Here is a 24,097-nt window from a genome sequence, read left to right as displayed (position 1 = left end):
AGCCTCAGGGGCACCCCACGCCCTGCGGTCAGCAGCGGGGGGGAAGAAACCTGCCAAATTTGAAGGAAATGAGGGCAGGTGCCCCCTGCCCTTGCCCTTCTGCCTCTTCCCCGGGGTTCCTGCGGGTGCACCTGGCTGGGGGCGTTGTGTCCCCTCTGCTCTGCGGTGGCATCCCCTGCCCGAGGCTGCCACCAGCGCTGGGATCACACCAGCAGGACTCCAGCGGGGCAGGGGCCGGCTCCCCGGGGCGGTCTGCACCGCACCGAGCATCTCACGAAGCCTGGGGGGGGGCCGAAGGAGGGAAGGAAAGGACCGGGGGGGGGGGGGGAGCCGGGGCGGGCTGGGCGCGGGGCTGCGGGCGGTGTCGGCGCCTCCCCGGGGCGGTGCCGACAGCAGCGGCGGCGGCGGCGGCGGGGCCATGGTGAAGATCGGCGTCCAGCAGCCGCCCGCGGCGCTCAAGCCCGAGCAGGAGAAGGAGAAGGCGGCGGGGGGCGATGGGGCGCCGGGCGCCGTGCTGCTGCCGCCGGGCACCGTGAGTGCGGGGAGCCGCGGGGGGCTGCGGGGAGCCGGGGGCGGTGGGTGGGTGGCCTCGGGAACGCTTTGCTGTTCGGGACCCCCCCCCCGCTCGGCAGGTCAGGGTCTGATCTACGCCCCTGCCGAGTTTGGGGTTTGCTCCAAGGGGCGCGCTGAGGGTGGTGGTGGTGTGTGGGTGCTTGGTGAGGTCCCGGAGGGTGGGGAGGGGGCGGTGTGAAGCTGAGAGGCTTCGTGGATGAGGGGTGTTGGAGCGCGTCCCTCTGGTCCGGGCTTCTGCCTGGGGAATGTGGTTGGGGTCTGGCGGTCACAGCCGGATTTCACGCCGTAACAGCTCGGGAGGCTCAGGGTTGGCATGGAGAGGAGAGGAGGTGATGGGAACGCGGCGGCTGGCGCTGGAGCAGGATGAGAAGCAAGGGCTGAGAGCGCAGGCAGCTCTCTTTGGATGCTTTGCAGGCTCCGGGGTGGGAAATGATGAGCAGAAGTTGGGTTTGCTGGCTTCAGGCAGGGGGTGTCAGAGAGGACAAGGGGCAGAGGCGTCAGGGCAGCCCCAGCAGATGCCGAGAGCAGCCGAGGCCCAGGGCAGGGACCCCTCCAGCCCCAGCAGTGTGCGGCTGGTGCCCCTCTCCAGGAGGGAGCGGTCGCTGCTGGATGGTGTGGCCGCTGTCCTGCCCGGCCAGGGCTGAGCATTTCTGGAAGGTCTCTCCTGCTGGTAACCCCCAGCTGCCAAGCTCCTCTGGGAGGTCAGACCTGCCAGGGTAGGCAGTGCTTTGGGTAAGGGTGAAGACTCTGACCAGAGAGCTGGGCCAAGTCTGTCTTGTTCCAGAGCTTTGATATTAGAGGATGAGGTTTAAACAGCACTTCTGGATTCCTCTTAAATGCTTCACACTACGCACGCAGTTTGATCATTTACAGAGCCCCAGTATCTCACTGACCCAAAATCCCCACGAGGGGCTGTGGCTGTGCTGTGTTGCTGCAGCACCGCAGAGCATCCCTCCTCATGTGCCTTGCCAGGGGAGCAGCAGTTACCTGCCCCAGAGAGCCAATTGCAGGATTGCCAGCAGGCTGCTCAGCTGTAGGCAGGGTTCAGGGAGTCACCTCCATCACAGCGACCTCTCCCATCACGCGCTGGTGTGCTCGCAGCACACTGCCTGTGCTGTCAGGGTCTGAATGTGCTCAGTCTGTCGCCGTTGCACCTATTAATGTAGCTCCTAGAAGCTCTCTGGAGACCTGTAATGGGGAACGTGGCCAACTGTGTTCTCTCAGTGATTTCCAGACTGGGTCTTTTCTTGTTACGAACAAAAGAAGGTGGTAGGTTTCTTCCCACCTTTGATGTCAAGCTCTGAAAAGGCAGCCTGAGAGTTGAATGTCATGCTGGACCTCGAGCTCACGCAGCCAACAAACTAGCTCCCTGCAGCTGGGAACTTGGTCTTTCTGCTGATCCTGCACAAGCTCAGGCAGGATCTGGCTCCTTCTCACAAGCGGTGTGCAAACAGGAGTTTAAAACCAGTAAAATAAAAAAAAATAAAAGTAGCAGAAGCTTATTTCCATTGTGAGTGCTGCCAGATCCCAGCAATCAAAATTACTCTGATTCAGGTCCTGCTGGATGAATGGAATTGTTTTAAGTAGCAAATTATATATTTGGGGTTCTTGTCATTGCCTTGAGCGTTTCTCTGACTCCTGGGGAGCACTGTGTTGTTCTTTTAAGCCCACAAGAGCTACAGAGGAACTTAAAAATATGAATTTAAAACAAAGGCTTTTCAACAGTTCCTTAATTTCAGCAAATGGGCTTGTGAGGAAATCAGCATCAGAGCATGACAGCAGAGCAGGAGCAGGTTGTGGTGAGTTGGTGTAACAGGAGGGTGTTCGGGGAGCACAGCCACTGACAAGGTGGCCCCTTCCTGATGTTATTTTTCAGGGTATTTATGCCTCTGGTTTCTTCAGTAGTGGTCTTTTGGGTGTAGTTTGTGCATAGCTGGACCGAGAGGGTGTTGCTCTGTGAAACATCCGACCTGCGAGGCTGATCTCTCAGGAGTCAGGCTTTCTAGCCATGCTCTCTCCTGCTGCCAATAATTCCTGTCTGTGTGTGCCTCGCTCTAGCTGCCTCGCAGCAAAATGGCATTGGTGACATGCAAACAAGATGCTCTGCATTCCTTTCCTCTTTGATCTCACAACTTCAATCCCAATGATAGGAGCGGGAGCTGGGAAATGATTCAGCGGCAGCTTCCACAGCCTGTGCATTTTGGCAGGTGCTTCGTAAATGCAAAGATGCGGCAGGCAGGAAGATGTCTGTGGTACTAACGTGTCCTGAAAAGTGGTAGGTGAGGAGCCCTGACAGCAAGCTTGCACGTGATGAGCCTTGTGTTTCTCTGCTGTGCACCTCCCTTTGAATTGGAAAGAACGTGCAATCCGGACTCAGCCAGAAAATCCATGTGATTTTGAGGCAACTGCAACATTTTAAGGGCTTATACCAGAAACAGTCTTGCTGCCATTAGTAGAAGCTGGGAGGACATAGCAGCCTCAAGCAGAAGGCAGTCTGAGGTTATGCAGTCAGTAAAATAATTTGTTGTATTTATTGGAAAATATTTTCTTGGATGCAAAATAGTATTCAGTGAGTTTTAATTGAACTCCAGATTTAGAGTCAGGAGTGGAAATACATATATCTGCTGTATCATTAAAGGCTCTGGGATACACGCTCCATGTGTTTGTGATTCATTGTATTTCATTAAAGTCTTCTGCTTCGTGAGGGGTGAATGATAAGAGCTGGAGGGAAGAGACTTTTCTCACCCCCCTCGTTCTGTACGTAACAGACCAGCTGCTCAGCTCCGTGCCAAGACCCCTGCTGAACGTGCCTCCCTGCTGACCTGAGGGCAGCACCTCTCACAGCAAGCACAACACCACAGGCTCGGGGCCCGTGGGGACCAGGGCAGTTTGCTGAGGATGAGGAGATGTCTGTGTGCGTCAGGGGATGCTTAAAGCTTTGGGGAGAGGAAGCAGAAAGCCAAACCTGTTGTTGTGAGTCTGGAAAAGGCTGTGCTGAGACAGTGCATGCAGTCCTTCATCTTCTGCTTGCTGGGAAGGTGAATGTGGAGGGAAGGACAGTATTTTTGCTCAGGCCCTGGCTGCTAGCTTTGCCTGGTGGGAGCAGAGGGCTTGGTGACCGAGGCAGGAGGGTGGGCAGAGCTCTCCCTGCCTGCAGATGCTGTCGAGCCCATGGGAACACCTTGGCAGCAGGTCAAAGCGCGAGGGTTTGAGGGGCTTTCCAGGATGCACGCAGCAATGCCCTGTGGGTGTGATTGATGTTTCACTGTTGGCTTCAGTCACAGATAGCTTTGATTTCATGCCTTTCATCTCATCTGCATTCCCTGAGACTCTTCCTTTTGGTGGGCCCTTCCTGTAAAGTCTGGGAGGCAGAAAATGCTGCTCGCAGGGACTGGTTTGCTCCCACAGCAGGAGCCCTCCAACCCTTCTGTCTGTCTGTGTGGTCTCTCTGTAGGCCGTACATCAACCCAACTATCTAGTGGGGTTTCTCAGCCTCCTTGCAGCGGGGCTGCCCCAGCTTGCACCCTGGTGTCTTGGGATATTCCTGGCCTTTCCCAAGCCCTCCTGGATCCACATGGGCTGAAAAGATTGTTGTCGCTTCGTCTCCATTTGCCATGGTTTGGGGGTGCTGGGGACTGAATTGGAAAAACATCTCTGGACCCCTACAGGATCTGCTGTAGTGAAATGTGAGACTCCAGGCATTAATATTTGATAATCCAGCTGAGCATGACAAAGGATCTGGCTAAAACTGGAAAGGGAGATTAAGAGAGGGAATGACTGCTTCTAGCAGAAAAGTTATAAATGGGACTGAATTTGGAAACACAGAGCTCTCTTTCACCAAAGACATGTAGACTGTAGAGCTGCAGATGGAGAAACATGTATTCTCCATCTCGTGATGTGTGTTCTCCCAAAGCTAGAAGAGAGCCGAAGCCAGCTCAGCTTTGCATGTAGGTACTCTTGGTGTGGAAAGAAGCTGTTGTGCTTACCTGTTTTGGGCACAGTCAAGTCTTTGGAAGAAAACACAGAAAACTAAGAAACATTTGAAAAGAAGCAGGTTTGAAAGGAACAAATGAACATTTGCCAAATGCAAGCAAGTGGCAGCTTCTCTGTATAAGCTGCACATAAAAATACTATACCGCTGTAGTCTGCTGGTAGTTGTGTATCACTGCTCTCCTGTACAGCAGCAAGCACCAACTGCACAGCTGGAGAGACAACTTCTAAAGAAGGGGTTGTTCTTGCATGTGTATTTGCGATTTCTGCTTTTTTGCTACCAAATCTTTGATTGTTAATGGGTTTACAGGAGGTGGAAAATGCATTTTCACTTCTGAACTGGTGTTTTCTTCCCAGTTGATGTGTGAGAACATAAACATGTATATTTAATGCCAGTGTTACCTTTTGAGGGAGGACAGTGAGGTAGGGGCTGTTTTTTTGCTTTTTTTTGTTGTTGTTGTTGTTTGTTTAACACATCCCTTTAGATAATACTTTGCAGAGTTTTCTTCCTTGCTGCTGTGGCCACCCAATGAAGTCAGATTAAACAATAAAGCTGAGAAGGGCAAATTTGTCTTCTCTCTCTCTTGCTATTGTTAAACTAGGCACCATGTCTTTGCGGTGAATTTTCAAGTGTAGGACTGACTGTCAGGGTTTTCCTATGCTGCTCTGGGGGGAAGAGGTGAGCGCTGTTAACATTTCTGAAAGGGAGCTGTGATTTCATTTCGTGTTGTGATACTGATCTTCAGGGTACAGCAAGTGTTGTAACCTGAAATCCAGTTCTTTGTTACAGTGTTCAGCTGGTCCAGCTCTTAAGCATCTTGGGCACTGCCACGTCTTCCTTTCTGCTGCTCTTTCTTGAGAATCAGCCACCTCCAGCTGGAGAGTGAGGTAGATAACCAGGGACAGACATGGCTTAATTTGCCCCAACCAGGTAGAAGGGTTTAGCTTGCCTTTGGGGACATCAAAAATGGCTAATTTGCTCATGGTTGTCTCCCCCTGCTTGACTGTAGAAGCTCACAGGTGAGTGCTGTAATTCTACATTACGAATCTGTTTGGACCGCAGAGCTGTCAGGACACGGAGCTCCCTGGGGGAAGCAGTGGTTGGAGCTCAGGCAGGGTGCTCAGGTGAGCTCCGCCACCCCGCTGACACCCTGCTCTGGTGCTTCATCCAAAGCCGTCGTGAGACGTGAATGATTTCTCATGAAATCGTGGGAAACCTTTTGGTGCATGCAGCCCTGTCACACTTTGTGGTCTCAAGTGTCTTGAGGCAGCAGCTGATCCTTTGCTCCTTTTGCACAATCAGTCACTAGCTCTCACAACTCATGTCCGTGGCTGCCTGTGCCGCTTGCACGGGTTCGTAGGTGTGTTTTGTTTTATGTTGGAGCAGCTGTACAATGTTAGTGTGGGAAGTGCTGAGTATGTGGCTGTCAGGATGGAAGTCTGTCCACACGAGCCCTTGGGCCCGCTGTCCGGCCGAGTGGCGGCTCCTCACTTTGGCGGCATGTGTGGCGCGTTAGGAGGTGTCTCACTCTGCAGACTTGGACTTTATTCCCACTTGGCACCAGCCTGAGCACACACATGAGACTAACCCTTTGTAATTGTCCCCAAGAGCTGTTCCCTGAGTGCAGCGAGCCCCAAGGCCCCGCGGTGTGCGGGTGACTGGAGCTGGCAGAGCCATGCCGACATGGCAGCGGCCAGGCTCATGGCCTGCATCCCCCGGAGCTGCACGTCCCGGCTGGCAGCCAGCAGGCTGCCTTCGTGGGTGAGGAGGAGGAAGGCCTGGCTATGCTGAGAACAAGCTGAAAGCTGTTGGCACCTCCTGGTCTCAGTTTCTCAGTGTTTTTAAGTGTTTTTGATGTCGGTCAGAGGTCTTAGAAGGAGTCAGGTGTCAGCCCACCTGCATGTGTCTTTACCTTTGAATCAAGTCTCTCTCTTTAACTCTGCCAACCCCTGGATTTACAAGCTTTCTGTACTCCTAAAGCAGCCCTCCGCTTCGCTCTTGCTTGAGCTGCCTTTTGTCTTTAATTACTCTGGTTAGGTTTTAGACCCAGTGCCAAAGCTTTGCCTGTTTTCTGCTCCTGAGGAAAATCCCCTTCCCTTTAACTCCTCACTCCTGGCTTTCACCTGGCCGTGCTTGCTCCTCCTTGCTCCCAGGTGATGTGTGCTGAGGTGCCCCAGAGGCTGCAGCAGCGGGGCTGCTGGGGATGCTGCCGCGGCTCAGTGACGCAGGGCTGGCTTTCCCCAGTGTCACCATGAGCGGCTGCAGCTCCTGTTGATCTCTGGAAATCAGGCTGTGTTTACCCAAATCCATATTTCGGCAGTCAGACTGTTAAACAGGTTGGGACATTTTTTGCCTTTTTGTCACCGCTGTTTATTTTTGCTCTGTCTGCCTGTCGCTTCAGTGTGACACTTGGGTCTCTAGCTAAGTGCCTTGTTAAGAACAGCCTTGTTTTTACAACAGGCTTTGTTGGCTCTGCTAATGCCCTGAATGGTTTTACTCCCAGGAAATAGAAGAGGGAGGCTGGAAAACCTCCAGCTGGAAGTTGTGGTGCCTCTGCCAAAAAATAGAATATAGAGAAATGAATTCCTCATCCCTGCGCAAAGAGGGAGGATAAACAGCCCCTTACTTCAAAAATCAGATGGAAAAGGGAGAAAAGAGAAGGTTTATGTCTCTCTTGCTGAGGGAGGAGAAGGAAAATATGATCGCTGGGTGCTTAGGAGCTCTCACATGCTAGGCTGCATTTTTAACATCCTGCTGGCTTTGTCGTATAGCAACAACACTGTGGTTTTTAATTAGCCAGTGGTTGTTTTTGATATTCTAATTTCCAGTGCTGCAGAGTGACTCCTGAGGCAGGTGGCTTTGTTGCTAGTCATGTGTGGTGGTATCGTTTAAAGATGTGATTAGATTCATTTATTGCAACCTTTTTGCCTTCAGCTGTGATAGTCTCTTAATTACAGCCTTTCTTTTTTTTTTTTTTTTTTTTTAAATCATCCTCTGGTTTTCAGGCATCAGTTGTGTTCTCTGTGGAAATGCTGCTGCATGGCCCTGCACAAGCACTGCTCAAATACAGCATGTAGAAGTTGCCTTGGAAACTGTGTGCCATATATATACGTGTGTGTGTGTATGCACACGCTATTTTCTTTTCTGATCTAAAGTCTCGGGAGGGCCCGTCAGTCTGTAAGGGGCGTCCCGTTCTGTTCTGTTCCAGGTCCCAGGATTGTTCAGAGCTGCCACTGCTGGTGCTGCACACTGAGCCCTGTGGTTCTCTTCCAGGGCACTGATCTCCACATAGTGTCACATGGTATTTCTCCTCACTTCGCTCCCTCTCCTCCCTCCAAGCATAAATGCTTTTGAAGACAGGAGTCTCTTTAATATTTTTTTTTAATTTTTTTGGGAGGTCATCTGGCAGAGAAGCCCTTTTTGGGACATGAGAGATGCTTACATGCATACAGGATGCAAATTGCCTTTGCTGCGATGATTTACCTCTTTGACCCTCTCTCCCTTTTTGTCTTCCACCTTCCTTTCCTTATACGTTGTCTCTCCCTTTCCTTTCTCCAGGCTCTGGCTTGGTCAGGGCTTGACTCCAGTCCCAAGCCCTGGCCAACCATTGCTGCTTGCTCTGCTCATCCCTGGGAGCTGCTCAGCACCAGCCGCTCTGGGTCTGAGTGTCTCCACGTGGGAGCAGTTGTCTCTGGGAGGCAGGTCTCTGTCTCCTTGCCCCACCAAACTCTGCTGCTTACCGTGTGAGACAGTGGCAGAAAGTGCCCAGCAGCTACATGTGGGGTGCTGCCCGCAGGGTGACTTTGCTTTGCTTGCAGGAAGAACGGGCTGCTTTGGTGGGGTTCACTTTCCTGAGACGTTTTGATGCTCAAAGCCAGGTCTGGTGACAGGTCGGTCCCTATCAGCTGACACCCACTGTGGCAGCACTGCAGTTTACCAGCAGTCAGCTCTGATTTTCTCAGTCTGAAGTCAGTGGAGGTGTTGTAACTGCAGGTCCTTACGTTCTGTGAAGCAGTAACATGTACATGGGACTTTGTATGCTGTAGGTAGAGACCTTGAACTTATTTTTCATTTTTCTATTTTGGCCTTTGGTTGCCAAAAAGTACTAACCAGCTAGATCAGTTAGATTTTCTGATGTGGATTTCTGAGGGTTTGAGCATGCTTCCTTTGAGGAAGCCACAACTGCTCATGTCAGTGGCTGTAATTACATAAGCACATCTTCCACATCAAGAGCTCAGGCAACTTCCTTAAAACAAGCAGCCTCCTAGAGATGGCTGATATTTTTTTACTGCCTTTCAGATAGAGCTCCTCTCAAAACTGGATCCCGTTGAGTATTTACTCTGCATCATATTTCTCTCCTCACTTGTCAGTCATCAAAATCACATCTACTATTTTTAGTCGCCCCAAGCTTCTTTGCCTGTTGGGGGTGTGTATTAAGACACTTGCCAAACTTTGTCTCCTGCTCATCAGGCCCTGCTATGTCTAAAATGAAAGATTTGAAGTCTGTGTGATTCCTAAACGCAGGGGAAAATGGTTCATGGAAAACTCAACAAATGCATCCTTTAATCAACTAGCTGTGTACCAGCAAATCTGGCTTTAGGCTTATTTGGATGTTATGTTATTGATACGAATATATGTGCTTATTTTACACTCATGTCAAGTTACATAAAAATGGGGGAAGAACGCCTCAAATCTTAGAGCAACCAGAGGGGGAAAGACTGAGAGAAGTGATGGCTGTGATGTTTCTCTATCTAAGTAATTAGATGTCATTCTGGAGGGAAATGGAGTAGAGAAAGCTGATAAGCTCTGAAAAGCTGCATGCCCTTAACTCTTTTCCTGGAGAAGCTGCTATATTGTTTTGATCTCCTGGCAGCGGCTGACGAAGGGAGGCAGACAGAGCTGCTTCAAAAGCTGAAGAAACAGGAAAAGGGCATGAGCTGAGCCCATCCCTGCAGAGGCGGTGTGCGAGTCAGGAAGGAGCAAGGCATGACATGACACCTTTAATTTCCGCACTTTGTCATCTTCAGCAAGGTGCTGGTGAGGAAGAGAGATTGAATCAAGTACATATTTTTCATAGGCCTGTACTGTATTTGTAAGGCATATCAAAGATGACACCTCATCAAGTTCTTGCTATCAGCTTGCGCTAGGATTGTGTTTCCAGTGGCCCAGGACCTTCAAGGACTTGAATATATATTTTTTTAAAGTTCAAGAAGATGGAAGATACGAGGACACATCACTCCCACTCAGAATCTGCACAGACCTTCCTTTAAGAAAGTCTCCCATGTGGATGTCAGTCCCCTGTGCGGGCTGGGGAGGGATGCGAAGAGCAGGCGAGGTGCTGCTGAAGCCCAGTCGCTGGCAGTTGGGAGCAAGAGGCAGTGAGCAGTTTCCAGCCCAGAGCAAATGCTCACGGGCTGCCACCTTCCCTGGCCATGGAGGGCTGCAGCTGCTGCTGACCTCCTGGCTCGGAGCTTGACTCCAGGCTCTTCTTGACCCCATCCCTGCAGAGCTGGGCAGCCAGAGGGGTTTTGCTCAGCTGTGAGAGCCCTCGGCAGTGCCCCATAGGCATGATGGTTTCTCTTCATCGTGTCCTCAGCAAGCCCTGAAATTCTGAAGAAAATCCTGAAAGACTGAATTAGGACATATTTTTGTTCCCAGACTTATTTCAAGCTTCCCATACCAAACGCTCTCTAGCATAACCTCACCTCCTCCCGTCTGGGTATCTGCTGCCTGTGCTCTGCTCCTGCACTGTCCCTGCAAGCTGGCAGGGCGCTGAAGCGTATCGAATACCCTGTTTTATCCAAGAAAAGGAATTCCTTTTTATATTCCAGTGTCCTGCCTGCTGCCGAGTGCTGGTCTGAGCATCTGCAAAGCGATCACGGCTGCACACTGGAGCCGACTCAGCACATCTGGGTATTCAGGCTCGCATGCTGGAGCTGTCTCTGTCTCTCGCCCGGTGGGATGAAGTATTAGCAGGACAATGCCTGGCAGAAAACCAAGGCACGCAGGCGCTCTCCTTGAGAGATGGATGCTTTCCCCATATGGAGGAAGAGCGAGCTGTGCCTTTCCCTCGGGCCACACGGGGAAGGAGCTCTGCCAACTCCCACACACAGGCCGCGGGCCGTGGCCCCCTCTTGTTGCCCTGAAATACCTGTCCCTGCCTCTGCCCAGGGATGGTTTTGACCCCGGTCTTTCCGATTCTCTTGACCAAAAGAAACCGTATGTGCTTGAGGCAGGAGATCAGCGGGGTGGCTTGTTGCAAGAGGAGCATCTGGCTAACGAATTCTGACAAAATGTTAAACATCTGGTGAGCGCTGTTAGACAGTGCTTTTGTGTGTTAATATTGTGATTTTTGCCCTCAGTGAAAACACGTGTCTCAAAGGCATTCTTTGCTCTCCAGGAGAACTGTGCTGCTGAGTCTTGTTTCACGTCCCCACTGCCAAAATTGAAGGGGGTCGGCAGTGCTGCTAGATCTGCAAAACCCTCAGTGCTGCATGAGTGCGCCGTGCCCTTCTGTCGGCCCGCTGGTGGCCCGGACCTTCCCGGCAGGGTGCCTTCCCTGCAGCTTGCTGCTGGGACAGGCTGGTTCCCTTTATAACAAGGGCAGCATAAGGGAAAACTGCTCCCATGCCAGGGAGCCAGGCATTCCTACGGCAAGAATGGATGGAAACAACTGCGATGAATTTCCTGGTTTTGAAATATTCCCGTTTCTGCAGCAGGGAGAGGCTGTCCTGTGGGAAAGGACGTGTGCTGCACCACGGGGAGGGAGCAGCCTAGGGAAGAAGCCTCCTGGATTCTTCCAGCCTGGTGAAGCTTCCTTATCCCAACCAAAATGCTGCTAGAGCAGGTTGGGCAGAGCTCCTTCCACCACCTGTTGGCACCGAAATGCCTCCAGCCCGAAGCTCAGCTGCCGGCTGATGTGTGGTTGGTTGCTTTTTAGTTATGGCTCATGCATAGTGACAAAGGCCGGTGGCCTTTAGGTCTGGAAGGAGAAGTACATTTCAGTGAAGGTTTGTGCTGGTGATTTCTGCACATTGTATTGCAGGGCTGTGGTTAATTGTTCCCCTCGGACTGCATGACACCATTTTGAATCTCATTGCCTTCACTGATGCTCTATCAGAAAAGTAACTGTTGAGTTGTTTTTTTTCTCTCTTATACTTTGAGTTGTTTTGGTTTTTTTTCACCCTGGAAAAAAAAAAGGGCAAAGCCCTGAGTATCTTCTCCCACCTTCTCCCAGATACAAAGCTCAGGCAGTTCTCCCTAAGCCACGAAGGCTTTGCAAGGCGCCAAACCCATCTCCTATTGCAGTGAGGGGTGAGATGTCTTGCTGTGTTCCTGGCTGTGCAAAGAGCACAGACCTGCTTAGCAAATGGCAAACCAGCAAGGGCTTATTTTTCCCTCCCTGCCATTCTTCAGATAATTTTTTTCTTTTTAGAGGGCTCCTCTCAACCCTCTCCCCAGGCTCACTGGGGAGTTAGCACTTGCAGCTCCTCAACGCAGCAACCGGCACGTTATCCATCACGGGAACCCGGCGCCTTTAGGATGTGCTTCTCTTGCCGAGCATTAAGCGTTTTCTCTGCTGTGCTTCAGTGGTTAGTAGCAGGAGAGCTTTTTGTTCCTTTTCACCCCCCATGTCCGCACGCCTTCTCTGATGGCAAGTATCTGGGGAAATCTGTTGTTGTGAAATACTTGACATACAGCATGACTTTCCCATCCGAGCAGTTCATGGCAGAGAGCCTTTAAACAGAATTGTGATTTGATTTTTCTTTTCTTCATGGCTTGTCACAGTTGCCACCCCTCATCTGTAGGAGGAGGGGGAGGGAATAAGAGGAGATGAACTTCAGATGCTTTATTTTTCAGTTCGCTCATCCTGTTGTTTGCTGGAGGAGTGGCCACAACCTAGTTAAACGCTGATCCTTCAGCGTAGGGAGCTGGCAGAGTTGCTACAGGTCTTTCCAAAGCTGGGATGAAGAGGAAATAAATAGAGATTAATTTCTCCTGGAGGTGTGCTAGAGCTGCAGCTTTCCTAGAGCTCTTTGACCAGAGGCCTTGGGGCTTCAGCTCCTGCACCACCACCCTGTGAGCCTTGGCCATGCTGCCCTGGAGAAGCTACCTCCTCCTCTGCTGTTGTCATGGGTATATTAGCGATGCATCTCAGACATGAGAGGCTGTTGTTTTCTTTCAAATCTGTTCCTCCAGCTTGCATCAATCCCCAGCTAGCCATGGTGAGAGTGTTTTTCTAATCAAACGCCACAGATCACAGACTGTGGAGAGGGAGATGAGCTGCAGGAGCCCTCCCTGGCGTCGCTCCTCTGTCTGCTTGCTCATCTGAGGGTAGCTTTCCAATTTTCTGGGTGGAAACTGGGGCATCTGTGAACGGATTTCTTTCATCTGCTTCTGAAAGCCCTTACATCCCCCTGCTTAAGTTTTCAGAGAGTTATTTTGGCAGGAAAAACAAGAGCCTTGTGGGCTGGGATGCATGCTTCCCAGGAGGTAGCCCTGCCATCGCACTGCCCTCCTGTTTGAAGGGTGTAACAGGGTGAGCTGACTCCTGCCTGCAGTCAGACAGCACTCTGAAAAAAGCAGGTATCTTTTCTTTTGATCGTCGGACCAGCCTGCGTGTTCCTGGAAGGTGTGACAGAGTCTCCCTGACAATGATGCGATCAGCGCAGCTGTTTGGGTAGGCTCACCCCACCAGGGAGGTACCAGCAGGTACTTCTCTCACCAGTCATTTCCACATCGAAAATTTCCCCTGAAGAATGCTGCAACAGTGTCAGTATACCAGCAACAACAACAACAACAAAAAAAAGAGTATAAATACAAAAGCAATGTACTTTTATCCAGCAACCATCCCATTGTTACTTCTGCATCCCTGTTCCTTCTTCCTGATAGCCTTTTTCTGATTGATCCTTATCACTGCTAAAACAAAGCTGGATTTTGTTCTGAGCCGTTTGTAGGAACCAGGGCATACATGTATGTTCGTATGGTCACATGTATCCATATATATATGTGTATATACATGTGTGTGTGTATATATATATATATATGTATGTATATACGTATATATATATGTATATACATGTGTGTGTATATATAATATATATATGTGTGTGTATATATATATATATATGTATGTGTATATATATATATATAGGGTGGCAAGAGAGGAAAATGCATAAAAAGTGTTTTAACTCTTGCTGGAGTGCTGCTAGGTGTGAAGTCAACTTACAGGACACTGCCCTTGTTCTTCAGTTGCACTGCAGAAGCTCACGCATGGCCTCTACATGAACTGTTGCTGATTTTCTGCTCTCTCTTGCAGCAGCTGACTGATGCTCTCATTTTTGCCTTGCAGGAGGAGCAGGCTCCCGTGGTGCAGAGCCGGAGGTCATCGCTCAGCGGGGTGTGCTACCTGACCATGGGTCTCCTCGTACTGCTCCTCGGCTTGGTCTTCGCTTCGATGTATGTCTACAGATACTTCTTCATCACCCAGGTATGGGTGAGCGAGGAAGGGCTGCTGGCTCCTTGACCCAGAGCAAGCAGACAAGCTGCTTCAACCTTTGGTTTGCTGCTGCTGTTTCTGCCTTTGTGTGGTGGGGATTCAGGAGCCAGTGCTTCTGGGCCCCGCAGATGGGCATGTCTGAAGCAGTGGGTTCAGACTCACCTCCATCCTGACCGTCAGGAAGGGCCTTCTGGAAATCCTCCTTTTCTCCTCCTTTGTGTTTTGTTTTTTAACTCGTATAAAAATATCCTGCAAGTTCTGCTTTGTGAACCCAACATTACTGTGGTCTGCGGTCAGCCAGCTTTCAAGAATGACTGGCTGTGAGGGTTGAGCAGGCCCTGGAGAGAGCAGGGGGGACAGGCAAGACAAAACAGCTTTTTGCAATGTTTTGTTGTTCTTTTTTCTTAGGCTCTAGCACAGAGAAACTGTAGGTATAACAAAAATAGGTGCTGCTATTAATAAAGCAAGCAGTGAATAGAAAAGCGAGCAGGAGACGGTGTGGCAGGTGGGCCTACAGCCTCTGTTAAATTCAGCACCTTTCCCTTCATTCAGGCTTTGCATAGCCTGGCCTGGTAGAGGCACCGGGCTTGCAGCATTGTGGATTTGAGTAACAAGGGTCAGAGCATGGGGACTGGGACACGGTAGAGCTGCTTTTTAAGCAGGAAACTGCTGAGCTCTGTGGCTTGCTGAGTGTTTAGCTAAGAAAGCCCAGAGCATTGATTTGCACTGAAGACCTCATTCTGCTGTGGAGCAGCTATTAGTGAGTGAGCTCTCCCAGGACTGCCGGCTGCATTCAGCTCTGCAGCCAGCACTTATCCACTCAGCAATACAGGCTTTTTATACACTTCCTTCCTCCATACATGTTCGTGCTGTCAAATTAATTTGCAGTCCTTGTTTTCAGATGCATCAATTCTTTATTACCTGTGCTCATTTGTATCTGGTCTGGAATCCCTGTGGCAGCAGTAGGGCTGCTCACCCCTCCCACACACCAGTATGAATATGATGGGCCCATATGCAGGGATTTGGGTGCAGGCATTTGTTTATGACTGGGTGGCAGCCACTGGTGTTGAGGGCTGGTTTATCTCTGGGTGAGGGACAGTGTTTGGTCCATCAACCAGTCGATAACCTACCCTCGATGCGTGCTGAGTGGCACTGGGAAATGTCAGCTGCTCAGTTTGGGGCTGCCTGTTGTTACCCCACTGCCTGCCTGTAATACCAAATGAAAGCTTTTGTGCCATTACGTGGCAGAGCTCCTTCAACATAGTCAGAGATGGTCTGGGGACCAAGGTGATGGAGCCTTTATGCTCCAGGTCCCTGATGGCTGCAATTTGTCTCTGTGATGCTCAGACTTAATTGCTCACCCTGGGGTAGCTCTCTTACCTGTAGTTTGTGCTTCTAGAGTCCCAGAGGGCAGCAGCTCCTGATGCTGTCTTGGTGCATTTGCCACAGACGAGCTACAAGTGCCTTTAGAAGTGATGCTTGGCTTGCTTTAAGCTTACATGCCTTATACAGAAAAATGCAGTTGCCAGAAGCTCTATCTACAAAAGGATCTGAACAGGCTAGTCATGAAACTTAAGAGCCTACTGACAGACATTTTACCTTTCTGAATTGCTCCATATGAAATCCCACAAGGGATCCTTTCTTCCCTTTGGTCTTGGCTAGCAGAAAGGGAGACATGGTCATTTCACAAGGGTGTTTTGCACTCCCTTCATCGAGAATTTGGCCAACAGATTTTGAAATACTCTTACGTGCTTGTTTGATAAGTATTTTTACCCAGTTTGGGGACTTTTTTTTTTTTTTTTTCTGTGTTGGCTCTCGTTGTTAATGGGGTGTGGGGTGTACGTGTGTTCTGTCTCCAACCAGATCTCATCCCCACAGCTTCCCCGCGAGAGCGTGTTTCACTGCGGCGTCCTTTACGAAGACTCGCTGTACTCCCCGTTCAAGGGGCAGCTGGAGCTGCATGAAGACGTCAAGATTTACATCGAGGAGAACTACGAGCAGATCAATGTCCCGGTGCCACAGTTCGGGGGGAGTGACCCTGCAGATATCATCCATGATTTCCAGAGAGTAAGGCGCTCTTTCTGGGCGTAGCATGGAGCTGAGCTGGGGGGCTTCAGCATGGTTCTCATGGCCTAGCACTATTGCTGTTGTCGCATATCTGTACGATGATCTTGTTCTTGAGCTCTCCTCCTTCTCAGGGCCCTGTCTGAGCTTTTCCAACCTGCTCGTCTTGCATGTTAGGCCTTGCTAGGGAGGTCCTTGGGCAGGTTTGTTGCTTAAAAGAATTTCCTGTCTTCCCTGAATTTTTCTTTTGGCTGTTTAATGTCAGTGTGAGGTCTGTGCTCGCTGAAGTCAGGAGGCAGCAGGAGGGCCTTCCCTGTGAGCTGGTGGGATGTGCCAGTGTGGCTGGGCGTTGGGCATGGGGTTGGAGGGTATTTCTGGTGGAAATGCAGGACAGCTGCTGGCACAGCCTTCAAGGGTGACTCAGGTGCCTGCAGCCATGTGAGGAGAGGTGGTGAAGTGCATGGAGAGGGGAGGGAAAATGCAGAAGAGAAATGGAAACTAATGTTCACCAGGAGTGCTTCCAACAACGAGCAGAACCAAGGGCTTCTCCAGGGCAGGTTGAGGGTGCTTCAGCCTGGAGTGCTCCTGTTTTGCTTTTTTGCCCTGCTCCTCACTTCAGCCTCTTTTCAGCTACTTTTACAGCCATATTTTATTGAGAAGGGCTCAATTCCTTAATCTCTCTGCTTGGAACACAGGGTCTGACAGCTTATCATGACATAACGCTGGATAAATGCTACGTCATCGAGCTGAACACCACTATCGTGATGCCTCCACGCAACCTGTGGGAGCTGCTGGTTAACGTGAAGGTACAGCTGCAGTACTGCTTTACTTTGTGTGCTTTCCTTGAGTTTGCTCCTGGGTGCTGGTTAGAATCTCTTGGGAAACAAAAAGCAGTGTCTGTGGAAGTAAGCCTTGGCTCTGACAGAGCTGAGTCCTCATGTAGAGGGAAAGCTTCAGGGGCTGTAGCTGAAATGTTAATTCTGCAGACAGCACAGTAACCCTGGCATGATGGATGAACCTGACCAGGGTAGCCCAGAGAAGCAGCAGATTCCTTTCCCCTGGTGCTTACTGATAGGAGTCAAAGTGGGGAGAAAATTGCCCTCTTCTCACTCTTGCTGCTGTGTTTTGCCATTTGCAGAGCTCTCGGTACCCTGCGGGGAGCACCAGGCCTTCTGCTGTTACCCCTTTGGGGGTGGAATCTGTGCTGCTTCCCTCGCCATGCTGAGGGCTGAAGCACAGCACTTGGTCTGATGCAGCTTTGCGCACAGCAGGCATTAATTGGGTCTAGTACCAGCAGTTTTGTTCAGTTCAGAAGCCCGTTCTGGTGTATTGCAGTGACTGAAAACAGCCTTAAAATAGAGCGCTATTTAATCTTAACAGCAGGAAAAAAAAGAAACAACAGGATTTTTAAGGCTGCAGAAGATAAAGTAAAGCACTGAGTTTAGCTCTCAAACTCCCTTCCAAGACAGTCTGTGTAGAAGAAAAACAGTGCAAGTCTTTCTCTAATTCCCTTCAGTCAGTGCTGCTGCATGCAGTGTGATGAACTTTGTAGGGTTAAGCTGAGAGGTGAAAGGCTGGGCTTGAGAGATGCCTGATCTCCTGTACATGTCAAATCCCCAGCTTGTTTCTCAGCAGTCCTCACAATTTCGTGCACTCTGACCATCTGTTAAGTGTGCTGGGAACACCACTGGGGCACAACACACGGTTATTTACTGTCTCTCCAAACCAGCCACCGTGGCAGGTGACCGGTCCCTTGGGCAAAGGGAAATGGAAAAGAGAGGAAATGGAAAAGAGCAGACCCTTAGCAGAAAACTAGGAGGTTGGAAATGCTGGTCATGTTCTAAAATAACAGCTGTAAAATTACAGGAAGTGAAAATGATGCTTTGTCTTTATCAGAAATTGAATTAAAAAGGGGGATAAAAATATGGTTAAAGTGGTCTCATGATCATTAAGACCTTAATTCTTTAAAAAGAGTGTAAAAGCAGATGTGGGTTTAAATAACTGATTATTGGGACGGACACATGTCCAATCTGTCTGTGCACTTTAGAGTCACTGTTTTCAAGCGCTTAGCTTGCTCTTGAGCTCACAAGAAGCTTCTCATTGTGAGGACAGTGAAGCAGGAGAACAGGCTGCACACAGAGATTGTGCTACCTCCATCAAGGGGTAAAAAACAAAACCAAGACTGGATATAGCCTCGAGAAACTTGGCCCGATCCCATAGCTGCCCCTGCTTTGAGCTGGAGGATGGACCAGACTCCTCCTGCGCTCCCTTCCCATCTGAACTATCCTGTGAGCCGTGGCAGCAGCCTGTGTCAGGCAGAGAGGGCATGTTTCTCATTTTCATTGCCTGACGAGGTGCCCTGTGCTGCACGTGCCTTGTGCCTGCTCCGTGCTCCCAGCTGCGTGCAGCCAAAGCTGTGCCAGACCCTGCTCAGGTTTCAGCCCTGCAGTCACCTCTACGCCTTACTGGGCCTCTCCTCTCTCAGCTTTTGGCCTGCAAATGGCAGTCGTGCTGCTTCTTGCAGGCTTACATGTGGATATGTGTAATGGCTCAGTGAACAGGGCTGTGTGAGTATCTGAGAGAAGAGGAGGGAGGGATGCTCCTGCTGTGCGGCAGCAGGAAGCTGGAGATGACCCAGTTAAATGATGGATGATCCATGTCTTTTGTAGAGCCCAAGACTAATTTCCCTATGGAGATGCTCAGAGCTCTACTGTTCTTGAAACTGTTAGCAGAGAATTGAAGGTAACATACTTTTTGCACAGTCCTGTGATGGAGGAGCAACAGTTCCTGACCATTTCAGCTCCCCCAGCTATTTAAATCTAAAACAATGAACATAATGGGTTGCACACGTGTGTGTCTGTTTCTAAGACCTCTTGCCTTGTCAAGGATGTGACAAATCCTGAGCCCCAATCTCACGCGTTAACATGACAGCTTGTGTCAGTAACTGCACGTATCATGTGCCCTCTCCTGCACTCTCCCGCTGAGAATCAATAATTGAATTTCTTGTGGAACTGTTGTGTTGGTGTAATACAGACTTCCACTAACAGCCTAGTGCCCCAGCGCTGGGGGAGAGCTTTATTGATCCAGAAGGCTGTGCCAGCCCAACAGCACGGTGCTAACTTAGGGCAGTGTGTTTCCAGGTGTGTCTCTGTGGAGATAACCAACCCTGTTGTGGAAATTGAAGAGATGAAGTTTGAAATGGTGCTGCTGTTGCTTGCTTTTTCCCCTGCTTGTATTTATATCGGTCCCTTTTTGGGGATCTGCTGATTCTTTTATTCCTTTGACTCGTCTTAAGCAAGTGGGACCATAAATGCTTTATGCTTCATGGCCTGGTTAGCACGTGGCTTGCTCAGAAGTGGCCCCCACCCCAAGCTGGACTTGTAGCACGGCTCCCTATTGCCCTTGTGGTGCCCAGGCAGTGGTGAGATGCCCTGAGCTCCTGGGCCCCTCCACTCTTCTGCCTTCACGAGGTCAGGCACAGCTTGCAGAGTCTTTGCTGCCGAGCCAGATCTCTTTCCTGCAGCAAAAGAGGTGGCCTCCATCCCTGGGAGCTGCATCCCAGCTCCTCCATTTCCTCTCCCATTTTTTTCTAGCTCCTGGTGGCTCTCTCCTACATTTCACCTACCAAGCACCCCACTTACCACCCTGGTCTTCAAAGCCACCTCAACCTCAGCAGCAGGGAGATGGTGTGTGTCTGTGGTCGTTGCTAGTCTCTGTCCCCATTACTGCAGGCTGTCAGGGCAGGAGGTCACTGGGGCTGTGCTGAATGGGTCACACAGGAGGGGGAATTGCAGCAAAGTTGGGAATCTGTTGGAATCTCAGCAGGGCTGGGGCTGGGGGATTTTGTCTTTTGAAGTAGAGGTAAAATCCACATTTTCAGTGGAGCTTCTGGTGTTTCACCTGAGCCAGGATCTCCCTCCAGATGGGTTTGCCATGCTTTTAGAGTTACAGCTTTGCACACCCTCCTGTAAAACCGGGTTTAGTTTCTAACAGGGTCAGTCCTATGCTGGCTTTACCCCCCGTCTGAGTATTCAGCTTTTGAAGCTAATCTGTTTCGTGTGCCCTGTGCTAGTAGCAAGGGAGAGTTGAATGCAAGGACAGGCGAGCACGTTACCCAGCCTTGCTCAGTGCAGCTGGAGCCTTCAGGCAGCGAGTTCCCCCAGGTGCGGCCACCGTTGGCACTCCCTGTGAACCAGGGCTTTGTTAACAGATGGCTGGTCATGCTTTTTGTGTGTGTGTGGAAACTGTCATTTCAGAAAGGGACGTACCTGCCTCAGACGTACATCATCCAGGAGGAGATGATCGCAACGGAGCACGTCCATGATATGGAGCAGCTCGGCTCCTTCATCTACCGTCTCTGCAGCGGCAAGGAGACCTACCGGCTGAAGCGGCGGAGCGCCAGGAGACGTAAGAGCCCAGCAGCTTTCAGCCACCCTAACTCGCCTTCCCCCTGCATCCCAGTCATTATTTCTGCTCTAACAGCCGTGCTGGCCTCCTTGTGGCGAGAGGGGAGGTTTCCCTGCGGGTGTAAGCACACAGATTGTTTTGAGGTGTTCCCCATTTAGTTCAGCTGAACCCCGGCCTGTGATGGTGCTGCTGCAAATGGGTGCTGGCTGCTGCAAGTGTTTCTATTGCTGTGTCTCTCACCCTAATCGAAACATTAATAAAGATGCTTGCAGGAGCTAGCACTTCATTTACATGTGGACTCCTGGGGCTGAACTAATAGCAGTACTGTGGGGAACGGTCTGGAAAATTTCCCTAATGTAGATACCTGCTTCAGTGGCAGCTATTCAGAGCAGATTAGGTCTGCAAATTGCCTTTAATTAATTAAGCTCTCAATAATATGGAGAAAGTTGTGAGGAGGGAACAATAGACTACCTTAAAATAACTTCATGAAATCTTATGTATGTACCTTACATACAAACGCTAATGTCTTGCAAAAAACTCCATAGTTTCAGTATCTGTAGTTACTTGTTTTCAGATACTGGCACATTTAAAGCCTCACCTGAAACAGCTTAAGGACGCGGGGAACATTCCTTGTTCTCCAGAGAGGCTGAAGCCATGGCAGGATCAGTGCGCCCGATGATTCAAACAGCCAGAGGAGGATGATTTTAAGCCTTCCTTGACTGCGATCAGGGCTGTGCTCTGTACCAGCCTGTGACTTCTGCTGGTTTTGTGAGGCTTTCTGGTCGGTGAGATAACACTGAGATGCTGTCAGCTGAAATCAGCTGTTTCCCTGTGGCTTCTCCAGCTCATGGCAGCTCTTATTGCAGGGCTAAGGCCTAGATAATGTGGTTATTCTTCCAAAGAAGAGATTATGCTGCTTTTCATACAGGCTGTGTTGTTCCTGCATTTCAGTGTTCAGTGGTTGCATCCCATCTGCTTTCCTTCCCCCACTTACTGCAGCTCTTGTAAACTAACATTTGTTGAGTTTTCTCCCCATCTCTCTCTCTTTTATTCCCTTGTAGGTATCAGTCGACGTGAGGCTGGGAACTGTCATCGTATTCGTCACTTTGAAAACACTTTTGTGGTTGAAACTGTTATCTGCAAAAAATCATGAGGCTGCTGTCCTGTTGTAACCTTCCTTGGCTTTGCTTGCACACACATGCTCTCAGCCCTCTTTTTAGACATGGTAATGTGTCTTACTTTTTTTTAATTTTTATTTTTACTCCTTCCCTTGCTTGTGAAGCTCTAACCTCTTGGGTCCATCGTGGCCTCACAGCTGATTATCTTTTCCTCCCTCCTGCCTACCTGAGACATTTCACTGGGCTTAAATTTACACAGTGGTCACGGATAGCCTGGGAGTGAACACAGCCTCTTCCATGCCACAGGACGGAAATCTCTTTTGGGAGCAGGCTTGGGGTAGAAAGGATGGCCAAGAAATAGGATGCTGGAAACAGGTGCTCTTTTCCTGGCTGAGCAATTTCCTGCTGGCAGTGTTCTGAACCTGCCTTGGCACCAGGACAGAAGGTGTGTGACAGGAGGAGGGCTACCAGTTTGATGCTGACATAACTACCAGAAATATGGAATCAGACGCCCTTAGGGAGAGAACAGATGTGAGGCTACAAACATTGACTCAGAAAACTCAGCAGAGGGAGATTTCTGCTCAAACTGTGCTTTGGTACTCCCAGCTTGCTGCTTGCTGTCCTCCTGAAGGCCAGGTTATCAAACAGAGAAAGCAGCCTGCCCGTGCTGCCCCTGTTAGTACTCCTTGCCACATGGAAGTCTGCTCCTGAGCCTGGCATGGCTTGGCACAACCCTTGGAGCAGCGTGGAGTGCCCTGGGGTGAGCCCATGGAGGGTGGGTATACGGGGCTGATGGCAGCAACATGGAGATCATAGTGCTGCTTGGGGGCCACAGAGCAGGGAGGCTGCATAGCCACATGCAAGGCTGCATAGCCTTACTGTCTCTTCTCTGCAGAAGAGGCTGCCATGCCTGTGTGCAAAGCAGTGTCAGCAGCAGAGTTGGTAGTTACTGGCGAGTACAGAAGCAGATTTTTTTGTTTGTGCTGAGAGAGAGTTTTCTTGTGTAACTCCTCCGATGAAGGCTGTTTCGATAGTAATTCCTGTAGCCCTACTGTATATCACATCATCTGAGGGCATCGTTGTAGTACAGATATTGATACAAGGAAAGATTCAGTGCATCGATATGCTGCAGAGAAATTGTGTGAACAAAATTGCATTTCTATTGATCATTGGAGAGAAGAATTGCAGAGTAATTCAATATTCTTCCCTCTGATCCATAAATATAGTTAAAACTAATTAGGTTCTTAAAATGCAGGCAGTTTTTTGGCTTGAAAGAACAGCATGAAGTTCAGCTTGGCACATTCTTGTTAATTGGTTTCCAGCAAATCTGGACTTGTTCATCTGTTGAAATGAGCTTGTTGTTTTAGAAAGGGGAAGGATAAAGTAAATGCAAGTACAATCATTAATTCAGCAGGACCAAAAAGTGAATATATTTTAGAGTAAAACTTCTAATAGTTATACTGTGAGCTAGTTACATGAAAACAAAACAGTATCTCAAAGTAATCATCTAAAACAAGAGGAATTAGTATGTCCTTAGAGGCTGAGAGTTTATTTTTTCGTATAAATGTAGAGTCAAACATAAATATTAAATTTTAGCAGGTAGAGGAGGAGATGTTGGTCTCCTGCTTTAAGCTGGATGTAAAATGAAGAACTGCATGTACTTCATGCAGGTTGGTAAGGAAAGTTTCCTATTGCCAGAAGGTATTTGCTTTTTTATAGTACAGCTGTGTTTTTCCAAATATAACTTGCTATCAGCCCTAGCCTTTCCTTGCAAAGTGCATGAAGAGCAAGTCAGAGAACTGGTTTGCTTGGTGGAAGTACCACAAACTGGTAAATTTAAGCCCTGTGTTTCTCTTTGTTTCTGGGCACCTAAGCCTGCACTCAGGTGAGCACACAGACCTTTTCCCCCTTCCTTCTGATTCTGCATGAATTAACTGGTCATTGAATATGCTAACTCTGTGCAATCCCGCAGCTGTAAGGACAAGCCCTGGTTCTTTATGATGAACTGAACACGTTCACTGTTTCATAGGGTGAGAATGCAGTTGTCTAGAAAGAAAACACAAAATGCTTTGTATATTTTGTCTGGTAGGACTCTTACCTTTTAGGAAACATCCATGGGATAATAAAATCTTTTACCTCTGATATGTGAAGTGTGTGTTTGTTGAGAATGACAGCACATCCCCTCCGTGAAGCTATCGCCCATGCCCCGAGGTGTGGAGGCTCTCCCCAGGGCGACGGGATTGCTGTGCAGGGATGCATCCAAGCCGCCAGCTGCCAGACCCTGCCCATACCTGCAAGCTTAAGGGCTTCCTCCTTGCCATGCCGAATTCAGCCAGGCAGGACTCTTCTGAGCTGTCTGCCCCGCTTCCATCCTGGTGAAGAAGTGTCTGAACAGTGTTCCTGAGCTGGAACATTGGAGCTCTTTCCAAAATCAGTCTCTAGTCG

General features: G+C 49.7%; 1 protein-coding gene across 2 annotated transcripts; it reads left to right on the top strand.

Moving 5' to 3' along the window:
• Positions 1–368: 368 nt before the first annotated feature.
• Positions 369–23,794, top strand: ITM2C (integral membrane protein 2C). Of its 2 annotated transcripts, none has more exons than XM_027464319.3 (6): positions 369–532; positions 13,917–14,054; positions 15,942–16,130; positions 16,823–16,933; positions 20,384–20,534; positions 21,596–23,794. In XM_027464319.3, exons 1-6 carry the CDS (start codon positions 419–421, stop codon positions 21,685–21,687), a joined length of 795 nt encoding a protein of 264 aa, XP_027320120.1. In that variant the 5' UTR covers positions 369–418; the 3' UTR covers positions 21,688–23,794. The 2 variants fall into 2 exon arrangements, with proteins under 2 accessions (XP_027320120.1, XP_027320119.1); XM_027464318.3 differs by having other exon boundaries at positions 15,927–16,130.
• The last annotated feature ends 303 nt before the right edge of the window (positions 23,795–24,097 follow it).

Source organism: Anas platyrhynchos, chromosome 9 (genome assembly GCF_047663525.1).
Source record: "Anas platyrhynchos isolate ZD024472 breed Pekin duck chromosome 9, IASCAAS_PekinDuck_T2T, whole genome shotgun sequence".
Taxonomy (NCBI): Eukaryota; Metazoa; Chordata; class Aves; order Anseriformes; family Anatidae; genus Anas; species Anas platyrhynchos.
The sequence above is the reverse complement of the archived record's forward strand: the minus strand, read 5'-3'. Positions and strand labels throughout refer to the sequence as shown.